At 39.0% G+C, this 14635-nt stretch overlaps 2 protein-coding genes across 6 annotated transcripts in view; one reads left to right on the top strand and one right to left on the bottom strand.

Annotated features, from left to right (window-relative positions):
* ZBTB11 (zinc finger and BTB domain containing 11) overlaps positions 1–8646 on the top strand; it is a 34038-nt gene extending 25392 nt beyond the window's left edge. For both annotated transcript variants that reach the window (XM_045869812.3, XM_045869813.3), the window contains exons 8-11: positions 816–933; positions 3865–4023; positions 4143–4318; positions 5095–8646. In XM_045869812.3, the coding sequence (XP_045725768.2) occupies positions 816–933; positions 3865–4023; positions 4143–4318; positions 5095–5612 (971 nt within the window). In that variant the 3' untranslated portion in view covers positions 5613–8646. The remainder of the gene's footprint in view (positions 1–815; positions 934–3864; positions 4024–4142; positions 4319–5094) is intronic.
* Positions 1–14635, bottom strand: part of PCNP (PEST proteolytic signal containing nuclear protein) — a 56676-nt gene that overhangs the window by 9404 nt on the left and 32637 nt on the right. For 3 of the 4 annotated variants that reach the window (XR_010409747.1, XR_010409779.1, XR_010409781.1), the window contains exon 5: positions 1450–1781. Coding sequence is in view for 1 of the 4 variants with exons in the window: in XM_054506437.2 (XP_054362412.2) it covers positions 12920–12959 (40 nt within the window). In the remaining 3 variants the exon portion in view is untranslated. Of the gene's footprint in view, positions 1–1449; positions 1782–6225; positions 12960–14635 lie in introns of those variants that run through there. The other variant, XM_054506437.2, reaches the window with a different exon arrangement.

Below are 14635 nucleotides of genomic sequence, written 5' to 3'. Positions count from 1 at the left end.
TCCAGGCACTTAAAGAAATGGTCATGCTTTTAAAAAGTTAATGGGGTCACCTGGGTGGCTCAGTTGTTAAGCAACTGCCTTCAGCTCAGGTCATGATCCAAGGTCCTGGGATTGAGTCCCACATCAGGCTCCTTGCTCAGCGGAGAGCCTGCTTCTCCCTCTCCCTCTGCCTGCCTCTCTGCCTACTTGTGCTCTCTATCTCTCTGTCAAATAAATAAATAAAATCTTAAAAAACAAAACGGGGCACCTGGGTGGCTCATTCGGTTAAGCGTCTGCCTTCAGCTCAGGTCATGATCCCAGGGTCCTGGGATCGAGTCCCACATCAGGCTCCCTGCTTAGTGAGGAGCTTGCTTCTCCCTCTCCACCACCCCACCTCATTCTCTCTCAAATAAATAAAAAATCTTAAAAAAATAAATTAATAGCCAGATATAACTGTCAACATGGTTTAGGGCTTATAATTTTATTAGAATTTTTAGTCTATAGGTAATTATTTTCCAGTGCTTAAAGCAGTTATGTGGAAATGGCTGGTGAAGGGTAGATAGCAGCTCTAGAACTTGTATTCAACTCTGTACTGTTACAATCCAGATGATTATACAAGTGCAGGATGGTCTTTGGGTAGTGGTAATCTTGCTAGTACTGTAGTTTAGAGGAAAGAGAAATTTTGACCTAGTTTGTTGTTCTTCTGAGAAGATGACTGCCAAATGTAATAGCTTCTGTGTCCCCTTGATAAAATAACTTCTGAAGTAGGACATAAAGTATTCTTTTGGAAGAGCACCTGACTGTTGGATTTGTGATGTGTTTTTTATTTTTTATAGGTGAGTCCAAGTACCTTTGCTCAGTTTGTGGAAAGTCTTTTCACAGGGGCTCTGGACTCAGCAAGCATCTAAAGAAACACCAGCCAAAGCCTGAAGTTCGGGGCTATCACTGTACTCAGTAAGTATTTAATACATAAACTGTTCAATTTTCTTGTGTTCCTAGTAGGCTTATTTGAAAGTTGTTTTCACAAGAAAATATCTGAGGTAACTCTAGTCGATAACAATATTATATAAATGAAATTAGCTAAGGGAGTAGAACTTACATCTATATATATCCAATGTGATGGACACGTGAATTAACTCGATGGGAAGAATCCTTTCACAACGGATACATATATCAAACCATTATGATGTACATTTTAAATATCGTAAAATTTTGTCAGTTATATCTCAATAAAGCAAAAAAAAAAAAAAAACCCAAGGAAATGTTTGAAGATAATATTGAATTGTTATTTATTCTTGATTTTATTTTTTTTATATTTTTTTATATATATATTTTTTTATATTCTTGATTTTAATCAATTTTTTTTTGCCTAGATATTGCTATTTATGATTTTTTAGTTTTATTTAGGTATTACATAACACATAACTCACTCACTTGAAATAACTTAAAGACATTCTTCAAATGTATTACCTGGGGGTGGAGACTGTAGGAAGGAAAGGTCCCCAGTGCAAGCCAGAGATTTTTTCTTCTAGGCAGCTCGTCTAAGGTGCTGGGTTGTCTGCTAGTTTTTCCTCTCTTGAGACTCTTTTTATTTTCTCCCTCTTTTTATTTTCCAAAGCCTCCTGAAATTTCTCTTTTAGGGGTGCCTGGGTGGCTCAGTTGTTAAGCGTCTGCCTTCGGCTCAGGTCGTGATCCCAGGGTCCAGGGATCGAGCCCCGCATCGGGCTCCCTGCTCGGCAGGAAGCCTGCTTCTCCCTCTCCCGCTCCCCCTGCTTGTGTTTCCTCTCTCGCTGTGTCTCTCTCTGTCAAATAAATAAATAAAATCTTTAAAAAAAAAAAAAAGAAATTTCTCTTTTATAATTGAGATAAAACTCACTTAATGTAAAATTCATCATTTTAAAGTGTACAGTTCACTGACTTTTAGTACATTTAGTACATTGTGCAATTAGACATCACCACTACCCAATTCCAGAATGCCTTCAGCTGTTACAACTCTATCTTGGCCTTCTCTTCCTGTTTGTGCAGAGTCGGCTAGAGATGAGAGCTTAGGGCCTTCTCAGGTCTTTTCTAAGTATGTATTGCCCTGGGCAAGTGCGTGGACTTCTCAATTCCTGGGAGTATGTGAGAGTTTTTCAAAGCCCCTAATCCACCACCATTTCATTCCCCAGCTTTTTCTCCCAAGCTCTTGGTTTATATATTGTTTGAACCAAACTATCATTTCTTGCCCCATGCGGCGGAGGTGAATACATTTGCCTTTAAATGTTTTCAAAAGACTTCTCCTCCCCCCCCCCCCCCGCCCCCGCCCCCCAATCCTCAGCCCTAATAGAGTTGGGCAAACTAAATGCAGACTCTTTGAGGGGATCCTTCAAGGAGTCACCAGGTGGGTTGAAAGAGACAACCACAGTTCTTTGAGAATAAGTCCCCTCGGGCATTGGGAACCCATGGTGGGAATGCAGTCTTCATGGCTGCTGCTGAACTGAGAAGCAGGGAATGGGACCAAGGTAAGTTCAAATGCTACAAAGCTCTCTTACCAACATTTAATGATTTTTAAAATTATTATATGTTTGCCTGTTCACTGTACACTTTTAATCAGTTTCCAGACTTTGAGTAAAATTGATTCTCATAGTTTAGGCCAGTTTTGTCTGGAGCAACAGGCTTATGGATTTCCTGACTGCCATATTTGCTGATGTCACTTTAATCAGTCTTACTATTAAAACAAAGATATTTTATTATCATTAGATTTTTAGTTGCAAGTGAAAGAAAACCCAACCTAAACTGGCTTGAATGAAAGGTAAAGTCTAGGAGTCTGAATGATTTAACATAAACTAGATTCACATTCATTAGCACTTGGTGTCTCCAAGGCTCTCTGGACAAGGCAGTAGCAATGGTTTTAGCCTCACATCCTCTCAACTCCCAAATCATCAAGCTGCTTTTCTGGTAATTCCTGTATGGGTTCTGAGATCTGAGATTGGATCTGGTTAAGTCATTTGATTATGATCAGTAATTACAGCCAAGGGAACGCTGTACTCTGATTGACTTAGGCCGGAGGCAGTTGCTCCATCCTGTGGTCAACAGTGAGGCCTACTGCGAGCACATGGACAGAGAAAGGGAGAGGGTAAAGGGGGGGGATCAGATGGGGTTTAGGGGGAGAAAGAAAACCAATGTCTCACGTAATAGCCTTTGAGAGCTCTGCATGGTTCTTTCTAAAATGTTTCTAGTACTAGAAACAAAACAGACAAGCAAAGGGAAAAAAGAGGGAGGCAAACCAAGAAACAGACTGAACTATAGAGAACAAACTGATGGTTAACAGAGGGGAGGTGGGTGGGGGGATGGGCTAAATAGGTGATGGGGATTAAGGAGGGCACTTGTGGTAAGCACCGGGTGTTGTATGGAAGTGCTGAATCACTATATTGTACACCTGAATTGTATGTTAACTAACTGGAATTTAAATAAAAACGTAAAATGTTTCCAGTACTCCTTGAGCTAAAAGAACTTAAAACCCTGAAGCCGTATTGCAAGATTGGAATAGTAGCAAATTCTTGTGTTTTTTTAATTTATAAACAAATTATGTATTTATTTAAAGATTTTATTTATTTGACAGAGAGAGCAAGCGCAAGCAGAGGGAGTGGCAGAGGGAGAGGGAGAAGCAGGCTCCCCAGCGAGCAGGGAGCTTGATGTGGGCTCTATCCCAGGACCCTGGGATCATGACCGAACCAAAGGCAGACACTTAACCGACTGAGCCACCCAGGTGGCTAAATTCTTTTGTTTTAAATTGGGATCATTTTTTAGAGTTCTAGAAAGCCATGAGTATTACTGAGTCTTGGAAATTTGTTTTAAAAGAATAATAAAGTGATCTGATTGAGTGGTTAAACTTTATTATTGCAGATGTGAAAAAAGTTTCTTTGAAGCTAGAGATCTTCGTCAGCACATGAACAAACATCTTGGTGTGAAGCCATTCCAGTGCCAATTTTGTGATAAGTGCTATAGTTGGAAGAAAGATTGGTATTCCCATGTGAAGTCTCATTCTGTCACTGAGCCTTACAGGTAGATAAATTTGAGCAGGATCTGAACTTAATTGAGATGTATATGTGCTTGGATTAATTCTTTTGGATGCTGGTGCTTTGGAAAAAATAATTTAGGGTTTTTTTGTACCCCCGTTATAGGTGTAATATATGTGGCAAAGAATTTTATGAGAAAGCATTGTTCAGAAGGCATGTAAAGAAAGCTACCCATGGAAAAAAAGGAAGAGCAAAACAGAACCTAGAACGGGTGTGTGAACAATGTGGAAGAAAATTCACTCAGCTAAGAGAGTATAGGAGACACATGAACAACCATGAAGGTAACGGTACCAAATATTATGCATATATTTAAGTAGAATAAAAAGTCCAATAGTGAGTCTCCCTTTACCAGCCCTCTTGCCTGTTAACCTCATCTTCCTTTGATAAGAGTTGAATCCCATAATAGGGAATATTTATTCAAGTGATTGAGGTGATCCTGAACCTGGGTACCTAGTTATTGTGTATGTAGATAGGTTCGTTTTTTAGTGAGCTTAATATTCTAGGTCAACGTTTTTATGCTGAACTGGACTATTGGAAGCTTCTGTTACCTTATCCTAAGATTGTAGGATTGCAGGGAAGGTTAAATGAAACTATGCATGGAAACTCAAAACTGTCTCTCAGTAACTTCTATCTCTTGGAACACCTGTAGAGAGATTATATTGCAGAATCTAGTTTATTCTAAGGTACACCGTTAGGTCCTGGATAAAAGATGGCCATAGTCCATATAGAAAGGGTAATGGGTTACTGTACTTCTTATTTTTTTTAATATTTTATTTAATTGTCAGAGAGAGAGAGCGCATGAGCAGGGAGAAGGAACAGAGGTAGAGGGAGAAGCAGGCTCCCCGCCGATCAGGGAGCCCGATGTGGGACTTGATCCCAGGACCCTGGGACCATGACCCAAGCTGAAGGCAGATACTCAACTGAATGAGCCACCCAGGCGTCCCTGGGTTACTCTCCTTAAAGAAAAGCATTATTTATCAGGGAACTTTAATATATTTTGTTACTTGTACCTTACACACACACCTCTCTCTCTCTGTCTCTCTCTCTTTTTTCATAGGAGTTAAGCCATTTGAATGCTTAACCTGTGGAGTAGCTTGGGCTGATGCCCGATCTCTAAAACGCCATGTCAGAACACATACTGGCGAGCGTCCCTATGTCTGCCCCGTATGTAGCGAAGCCTACATAGATGCTCGAACACTGCGTAAACATATGACTAAATTCCACAGAGATTATGTGCCTTGCAAAATTATGCTGGAAAAAGATACCCTTCAGTTTCATAACCAAGGAACTCAAGTGGAGCATGCGGTTAGTATCTTAACAGCAGACATGCAGGAACAAGAAAGCAGTGGTCCTCAGGAACTGGAGACGGTGGTGGTGACGGGAGAGACCATGGAAGCGCTTGAAGCTGTTGCGGCTACGGAAGAGTGTCCATCAGTCTCTACGCTCTCTGACCAGAGCATTATGCAAGTGGTTAATTACGTGTTGGCACAACAGCAAGGACAAAAGCTCTCGGAAGTGGCAGAAGCTATTCAGACTGTAGAGGTAGAGGTGGCACACATTTCAGAAGCAGAGTGACGGTAGCAGTGGGGGTCAGAGAAGTGACATCCCATGTGCACTGAACCCAGAACATCTGTTTACAGGACGACGTCACTATCTGCCTGGTGTTCGCAGGTCAAGGCTCTGGGCTGTTCGGTGATGTTTGAACATTTCTGAATGGTTTTCTGGCTCATGGGTTCTGTGGAAAAGTCCATATACGGCAAAGAAATTGAAAACAAACCCACTTGATGGCATTGGTTTATCATGGTGTACTTTTTATGAATTAATGTTTATAAAGAACTGGACTAAATTAAAAAATGTATAGTTTCACTTGCATTTTGACATTATTATATACTTTGAGTTTAAAAGGCTGCACTAGTCAGATCTTCTCTTTTATTCTAAAAATAGGTTCTGTGATTTCATTTGCCCTGTTTATAGGTTTAAAAAAATTCTAATATAAAGCATTTTAGTAGGATGTATACGTGTATTACATTTTTAAAATGCTTCAAATCTGTGATTCTTGACTTACTATTTATTTTAACCCCTTAAAAGTCAGGGATTTATTCTATTTTAAAGCACTTAATGAGTTACATGTTGTAATCAAGTTTGCACAGTATACTTATCTATATGGGGAACCCTTAAATAAATAGCTGATTTTTTAAATGCCATTAAAATGCATGAAATGCCTATTAAAGCCTTACTATATACTATCTCTTCAAGGCAAGTAAATTGACCATGAGCAAAGAACACTGTTGTTAAACACTGTTGATGGGAAATTTCTCCTTGATAACATGAGACAATGAATGAAAAAAAATCTCATTCTTTTGCTGAAGAATGAACAAATTAAAACTAGATTTGGTATGTTTGCAGCTTTTGTATCATGTTTAATTGTTCAATTTTGTTGAAAAACTGCAATTTAGAAATAGGATAGCAATATAGACCTCTACAGCGGTCCTGTGGATACCATATAATTGTCAAGTAACTTCAGAATATTGAAAAGTCTTCAATTCAGCCCTCAGTATACTATTTAAAGAAGTTAATTGATTATGGTCCACCAAATTGTTGAAAGTAAATTATTTTTAAAAGTTACCTAAGAATTATATTAATTTGTGTGTTTGATTTTTAAATTCCCACTTCTAGAAGCTATCCAGTTTTCTGATCTTCAAAATAACTGTGGGGAGATGCCACATTTCTCTCCTGTGGGGAAACTACCACTCAAACTATAATTGTTAAAATTAAACTTTTTAAATATTGGAAGCTAATATAAGGTATAAAATGAAGATATAAGCAAATCATATGTAAATCATTCCTAAAGCACAAGAAAAGAATGTGCCTTGATGTACATATATTATTAAGATACTTATTCCAGTTTACTTTAAAAAAATGGCTTAAAAGATAAAGATTAAATGTGATGCCATGCATGCATTGTCTGCATATGTAATATTTGCATTTGCAAATTTCCCATTGTTCCTATAGCTATGTGGCTGACTTTCAATTTTAAGTGAATTGACATACAGTCTATAACTTTATAATGGCTCCTTGTTTATCATACTTTTCAGTTAGTGAAAATGTATTTCAACCTGACTAAAATCTGGAATTGTGTCTTTTATGTTCCATCTTCACCATTGTTATTAGATTTAGTTAATTGTATAAGACCATTAATGTATGTCAAAAATTGTAAATAAAAGATGTTGAATCTTGTTTAAAAGCATAAGCTTTGGAGTTTAGCTTGTCACTTTTCTATTCATAAATCAGTTGCTGTATTTGATGTGTTATTAAAGTCAATCCATGTTTAAGGGGAAGGGGAATAGAATACATTAAAATACAATGAATCATGGAACACTACATCAAAAACTAATGATGTAATGTATGGTAATTAATATAATAAAAAAATAACCATTGGGTGAAAACGTAATAATATTAAAACATCTTACTCGTAAACATAATTTTGCCACAAAATTGGAAGTAGTGTGATTTACTGCCTACTTGGGTAATTTTTTTTTTGAATTTTGAATTTTTTTTTTTTTTTAAGATTTTATTTATTTATTTGACAGAGAGAGACAGTGAGAAAGGGAATACAAGCAGGGGGAGTGGGAGAGGGAGAAGCAGGCTTCCCGCCGAGCAGGGAGCCCCATGCAGGGCTCGATCCCAGAACCCTGGGACTGTGACCTGAGCCGAAGGCAGACGCTTAACGACTGAGCCACCCAGGCACCCCTACTTTGGGTAATTTAAATGTGTAGAGTTATAGGGCGCCTGGCTGGCTCAGTTGGTAGAGCATGTGACTCTTGGTCTTAAGGTCGTGAGTTCAAGCCCCATGTTCGGCATGACTTTTTAAAAAATGTGTAGAATTACATAATTCCATGTAGAAACAAGTGTTAAGATTCCAAAAATTCAGTTTTATATTGCCATGGGGGAAACTTCTATATTTAATTTACAATTCCTTTTTAGAATCACGCATTGCTTTGTTGTTGTCAGGTGACTCTCCTCTAATTGTGTGGGTACCCCTGGTTAAATGTACTTATTACTCTTCCTGCTAAGCAGTTTGAGTCATTGCTGTTAGTCATCGAAATGTATGAATTGATAGCAATGAATTAATTCTCTGACATGGGTTTTAATTTGTTTTATTAAAAGTGGCTGTATTCAGGGCGCCTGGGTGGCTCAGTTGGTTAAGCGACTGCCTTAGGCTCAGGTCATGATCCTGGAGTCCCGGGATCAAGTCCCGCATCGGGCTCCCTGCTCGGCGGGGAGTCTGCTTCTCCCTCTGCCCTCTTCCCTCTCCCCTCTCATGCTCTCTGTCTCTCATTCTCTCTCAAATAAATAAATAAATAAATCTTAAAAAAAAAAAAAGTGGCTGTATTCAGAATTTCACAGGGTTGCCTAAACTGCTGGACTTAGAGCTAATCCAAACCTTCAGTGTTTTGTCGTTTTTTTAATGCATTGGTGTAAACTGTGCATGCATGATGTTTCCTGCTCGGGATTGTTCTTGTCAAACATGTAATCTCTTGGACGTTCATAAACACTTTTACATCTAATGTTTGGAACATCCATAATAAAAGCCTTTGCTTCCTCTTGATCCTATATATTGATCAATTAGAGTTTGTAGAAGCTTATGGAGCGAAGATGTGTAAGTAACTTAACCAGTTTAAATATACCATGCTTATAGCCTATTGATGCTTTGAAGTTTAAATACTGCTGTTTATTGAATTTTTCCTCAAGAGTCTTACAGATATTGGAGTATGAACTCATCCCCAATAGGGCCTCATTTTGGGAAGCCTGTGCTACCCACGTAGGTTGAGGTTTTGTGTTTGCTTCTGCTAGGTTGCATCCAAGAGTGTTCATGGTTAGGTACTATTTTTATATTAATTCTCAGACTATGGTTTCCTGGAGCAGCAGCACCTGTAAATTTTGAACTTCAGACCAGTTTGAGAGCAAGCTCGCCATTCTAAATCTTCAAGGGAGGCTTTTGCCCACTGACAGCCCAGCCTGGGACAGACAAGTATCCTCATCTGCCTGGACTGGTGAACTGAGTTGATTTCTTGCCTGGTCTTTCACTGAAGATGGAGCTCTTCAGTGGTCCCAGTGTTTTGTTTCTTTTTTAAGTACGCTCCCTGCCCAGCTTGGGGCTTGAACTCAAGACCCTGAGATCAAGAGTCCGTGCTCTGAGCCGCGTGCTCTACTAACTGAGCCAGCCAGGCGCTCGGGTGGTCCCTGTGTTGTGTTTAATTTTTTTTTCCAATTTCTGTAAGCCTAAATCCTGATCTCATTGCCTTTTATCTGTCAAAAGCCCCCCCCCGCCCCCCGAAACTGCCAATCCCGTCTACCACAAGGTTACTACAAGTTCAACTCCGTTTCCTCTTATCTGGCGACTCTAGGACATTGCCTTTCTTCCAAACTTAGTATTGTGAATTTCAAAGGAGTTTGTTACATTTTATCAAGTGGAGAGTTTCATGTATTTTGAGTTTAACTCTGGAAACCAAATAGTGTTTCTTTAAATATTTCCCCTTCTGGTTACTTTTTGTTTCCAAACATTTTATTTCTACCCTCAATACCTCTTCACTCTCCCCATCTTTTTCTTTTTCTCTTTTTTAAGATTTTATTTATGTGTTTGACAGAGAGAGAGCGAGAGCAGGAACTCAGGGATAGTGGGAGAGGGAGAAGCAAGCTACCCGCCGAGCAGGGAGCCGGATGTGGGGCTCGATCCCAGGAGCCTGGGATCACGACCCAAGCCCAAGGCAGACACCTAACAACTGAGCCACCCAGGTACCCCTCCCCATCTTTTTCTTGCTTCCTGATAACCTTCTTGGAGTTCCTCAACCTGATCTGTAACTGTTCTTAATTATCTATTCTTCATTTTAAAAATTGTATTTCTTAGTATTTCCAATTGGTTCTTTATAGGTGCTTATTCCTGCTTCCCTTTTTGATTGATCCTTTCTTATCTTGCTGGTTGGATGTATTCTGTTCATTTTAAACTCTTACTGTGTCTGGTCTGTGCTCTGCAAAAAAATTACGTGTATATACCACAACTTCACCATTCTACCATTGATGGATATTTGGGGTTATTTTCAGTTTGGGGTTATCGTGAGGCATGTTGTAGGACCATTTTTATCCTCTTGGTATATACATGGGCATGCATTTTTGTTGGATACATAACTTAGAGTAGAATTTGAGATAATTGGATTTGTGAACCAAAATATTTCCCAAAGAGGTTATACCAATTTACTCTCAACAGTGGTGGTTGCTCTGCATGCTTACTTATTACTTACTTTAGCCATTCTGAGATGTATGTGCTTAGTATCCCATGTCGTTTTAATTTACACTTCCCAGATGACTAATAAAGCTGAACACCTTTTCATTTATTTGTTGACAATTCAGATATCCTTTTTGTGAGGCAATTGAATATCGTACCCATTTTTTGTCTTTTTTCTTTCTGAAAACAAGCTGTTTTACAATTGCCATCTCCTATTTTACAGCTTGTCTTTTCATTCTATTAATGGTATCTTTTGATGAATGTCTCTAATTTTAATGTAGTCCAGGTAATAAATTTGTGCCCTTTTACAATCTTTTCCTGCCCAAAGATCATTATATTTCCCTATTTTATCTTTTAAAAGCTTTATACCTTTGTCTTTTATATTTAGATCTATAATCTATCTGAAATAGAGGGAGACATCTTTTTTTTTTTTAAGATTTTATTTATTTGACAGAGAGTGAGCACAAGCAGGGGGAGAGGCAGAGGGAGAGAGAGAAACATACTCCCCGCTGAGAAGAGAGCCCAATGCGGACTTGATCCTAGGACCCTGGGATTATGACCTGAGCCGAAGGCAGACACTTAACCGACTGAGCTACTCAGGTGCCCCTCAAGCTTTTTTTATAGTATAGATTTTCAATTGGGCACATAATTTTCTGAATACACTGATTTTTTTTTTCCATTGTTCAGCAATGCCATTGTATAAATCAAGGGTACATGCTATGTAAATTTCTTTCTGGAATCTATTCTGCTTTTTTGCTTTTATTTCTGTACTCTCGCACCAATTCCTTGCAATACCAAATTGCAACAATACTAAATCCTTACAGTACTTAGGACCACACTGTCTTAATACTGTAGGTTTATAATAATTCTGATATCTGATAGAGTAAATCCTCCCACTTTGTTCTTATTTCAGATTGCTTGTATATTCTATAATGAACTTATCAATTTCTATAATAAAATCCTGTTGGGATTTTTGCTGGAATTGTATTGAACTTCTAGATCAATTTGGAGAGAATTGATATCTAATAACTGAATTTTCATTCCATGAACATACTTCTTCACTTATATAAGTCATCTTTAATATCTCTCAAAATGTTTTAGTTTGTGTAAACCTATTAATATATATTTTTATGCAATTGTGAATGTCATTTTTTATTTTTCAGTTTGTTGGTATGTAAAAATACAAAACACTTTTGTATATCAAGGGAACTTTCATCTGATAAAAGCTGTCTACAAAAAGCTACAGCAAAACATTCTAAAAGGTGAAATGTTTAAAATTTTCTGACATAGGAAATAAGACCTTTTATCCAACAACATTTTTAAATTCCCTTATTAATTTAGTTTTGACTGTCTCCATACCCAATTATGTTATTTGGAAGTAAGTTTTATTTCTCCTATTCCAATTCTAGCTTGCCTTACTGCTTTCTATAGGACCTCCAGTACAACGTTAAGTAGGTGTGATAGTTGGCATCCTTTCTTTTTTCCCATCTCAGAATAAAAATCTGAAATTAACATGGTGAGACAGATAGCTTAAGAATGGGGGCTTATTGCCAGAAAAACCAACCATGTGATTAGAGAGTTAGCATTTTAGCACCACCCTGCAATCTCCAGAGGGGAGAGGGGCTCCAGCTATTAATTCATTAATTAACCATGCCCATGTAATGTAGCCTCAACAAAACTTAGAGACTCAGAGAGTTCCTGGTTGCTGAACATATGGATGTGCTCGGTGGGTGTCACAGGGACAGAAGGTCCTGTGCTCCTGCCTTCCAGACCTTGCCCTATAGGTCTCTTCCACATGGCTTTTTCTGACTTGTATACTTTATAATAAAACTGTAATTTTAAGTAAAGCACTTTTAGTGAGTTCTGTGATTTGTTCTACTGAATTACCAGAGGAGGAGCTCCATAGAAGCCCTCAAATTTATAGTCAGCCAGGCAGAAGAGTGAGTGCCTTGGGATATCCAAGACTTGCAGTTGGCATCTGAAGTGGCTGCAGTAGTCTTGTGGGACTGAGCCCCTAACTTGGGGGGTCTGTGCTAACTCTGCGTAGTGTCATAAATAAATTGTATGTAAAAGTCTGTGGTATTTGAACCAAGACCACTCCTTCCCCAACCATCTCAGCTCAGTGAGGTGGAGACACCACCCCAGAGTGCTGCATCCAAGATCATAGGACTCCTTCTCCCACTAGCTCCCAGTTGGAGGGCTCTCTACCTGGGAGGATCAGGACATCAGTCTTCCTCATCCTGCCCCCAGCTTTCTGCTGCTGAGATAAGGCCCGGGTGCGTGTGGCTGAGAGGTGGTGGTTCCTCTCTTCCATCCAGCCACCGCTTGTGAAACAGAGGTTCTACCTTGGGCAAACTGAGCTGAAGATATTGAGGCTCTGACCACTATTGTCTCTGTTCATGAGGTGGTGGTTGCCTTTCTTAACAAACCTTCATAGATTTTTCTTGAATACATGTCTTTCATTTGCTGTTGGGCCCTTTCCAGAGACTTTAAATGGTTGCTTTTATTTTTGTTTTTACAATTTTCACCGTTTTCATTGGGAAGCAGGTCAGCACAACTCATCTGTCATACAAGAAGTTGATCCTCCTCCAAATCATCTTCAGTATTGCAGTATTCTCTTCAGGTGCACATGGGATATTCTTCAGAACAGATCACATGTTAGGCCACAAAACAAGACTCAATAAATTTAAGACTGAAATAGTATCAAGTAATTTTCTGACACAACTGTATGAAACTAGAAATTATAAGAAAACTAAAAAAAACAAACACATGGAGGCTAAACAATGTTACTAAACAACCAGTGGGACAACAAAGAAATCCAAGTGGACATCAAAAAGAAAAAATGGAGAAAAATGAAAATGGAAATAAAACATTCCAAAAATTTTTGAGATACAGCAAAAGCAGTTCTAACAGGGAAGTTTATAGCAATACAGACCTACCCTCAAGAAATAAGAAAAATCTCAAACAATCTAACCTTACAACGAAAGGAACTAGAAAAACAAAACCCAAAGTTAGTAGAAGGAAATAATAAAGATTAGAGAAGAAATAAATGTGGACACCTGGGTGGCCTGGGTGGCTCAGTCGGTTAAGCGATTGCCTTCGGCTCAGGCCACGATCCCAGGGTCCTGGGATCGAGTCCCACATCGGGCTCCCTGCTCAGTGGGAAGCCTGCTTCTCCCTCTGCCTGCCGCTCCCCCTGCTTGTGCTCTCTCTCTCTCTGACAAATAAATAAATAAAATCTTAAAAAAAAAAAAAAAAGGAGAAATAACTACTGACACCACAGGAATACAAAGGATTATGAGAGAATACTAAGAAAAATAATATGCCAACAAACTGGACAAGCTAGAAGAAATGGACAAATTCCTAGAAACATATTCATCCAAAAGTGAATCATGAAGAAATAGAAAATTTGAGCAGACCAATTACTAGTAATGAACTTGAACTGGTAATCAACTCCCAACAAAAATCCAGGACCAGGGGCACCTGCGTGGCTCAGTCAGTTAAGCGTCTGCCTTCGGCTCAGGTCATGATCCCAGGGTCGTGGGATCAAGTCCCGTATCGGGCTCCCTGCTCAGCGGGGAACCTGCTTCTCCCTCTGCCTGCCGCTCCCCCTGCTTGTGTGCTCTCTCTCACTATCTCTCTCTCTGTGTCAAATAAATAAAAAGTCTTAAAAAGAAAAAAAATCCAGGACCAGATGCCTTCACTGGTAAATTCTACCAAACACTTAGAGAAGAGCTAATACCGGGGCATCTGGGTGGCTCAGTCCATTAAGCATCTGCCTTTGGCTCAGGTCATGATCTCAGGGTCGTGGGACTGAGCCCCATGCTGACTCCCTGCTCAGTGGGGAGCCTGCTTCTCCCTCTCCTCCCTGCTTGTGTTCTTTCTCACTATCTTTGTCTGTCAAATCATAAAATCTTTAAAAAAAAAAAAAAAAAAAGCTAATACCTATCCTTCTCAAACTATTCCAAGAAACTGAAAGAAAACTTCCAAATTCATTCTACGAGGCCAGCATTACCTTGATACCAAAACTAGGCAAAGATGCTACAAAAATTAAAAAAAAAAAACAAACCAAAAAAACAAAAAATCAACAACTATAGGCCAATATTCTTGATGAACCAGATGCAAAAACACCATGAACAAATACTAGCAAACAGAATTCAAAAAGATCATTCACCAGGGCACCTAGCTGGCTCAGTTGATAGAGCATGTGACTCTTGATCTTGGGGTCATGAGTTTGAGCCCCCTATTGGGGGTAGAGTTTACCTAAAAAAAAAAAAGTATTAAAAAAAAAAAGATCATTCACCACAATCAAACA

The sequence above is a fragment of the Mirounga angustirostris genome, unplaced genomic scaffold (genome assembly GCF_029215605.1).
Source record: "Mirounga angustirostris isolate CCGP_5_RB_7025 unplaced genomic scaffold, mMirAng1.0.hap1 SCAF_1, whole genome shotgun sequence".
Taxonomy (NCBI): Eukaryota; Metazoa; Chordata; class Mammalia; order Carnivora; family Phocidae; genus Mirounga; species Mirounga angustirostris.
This window is presented reverse-complemented; position numbering and strand designations above follow the sequence as displayed.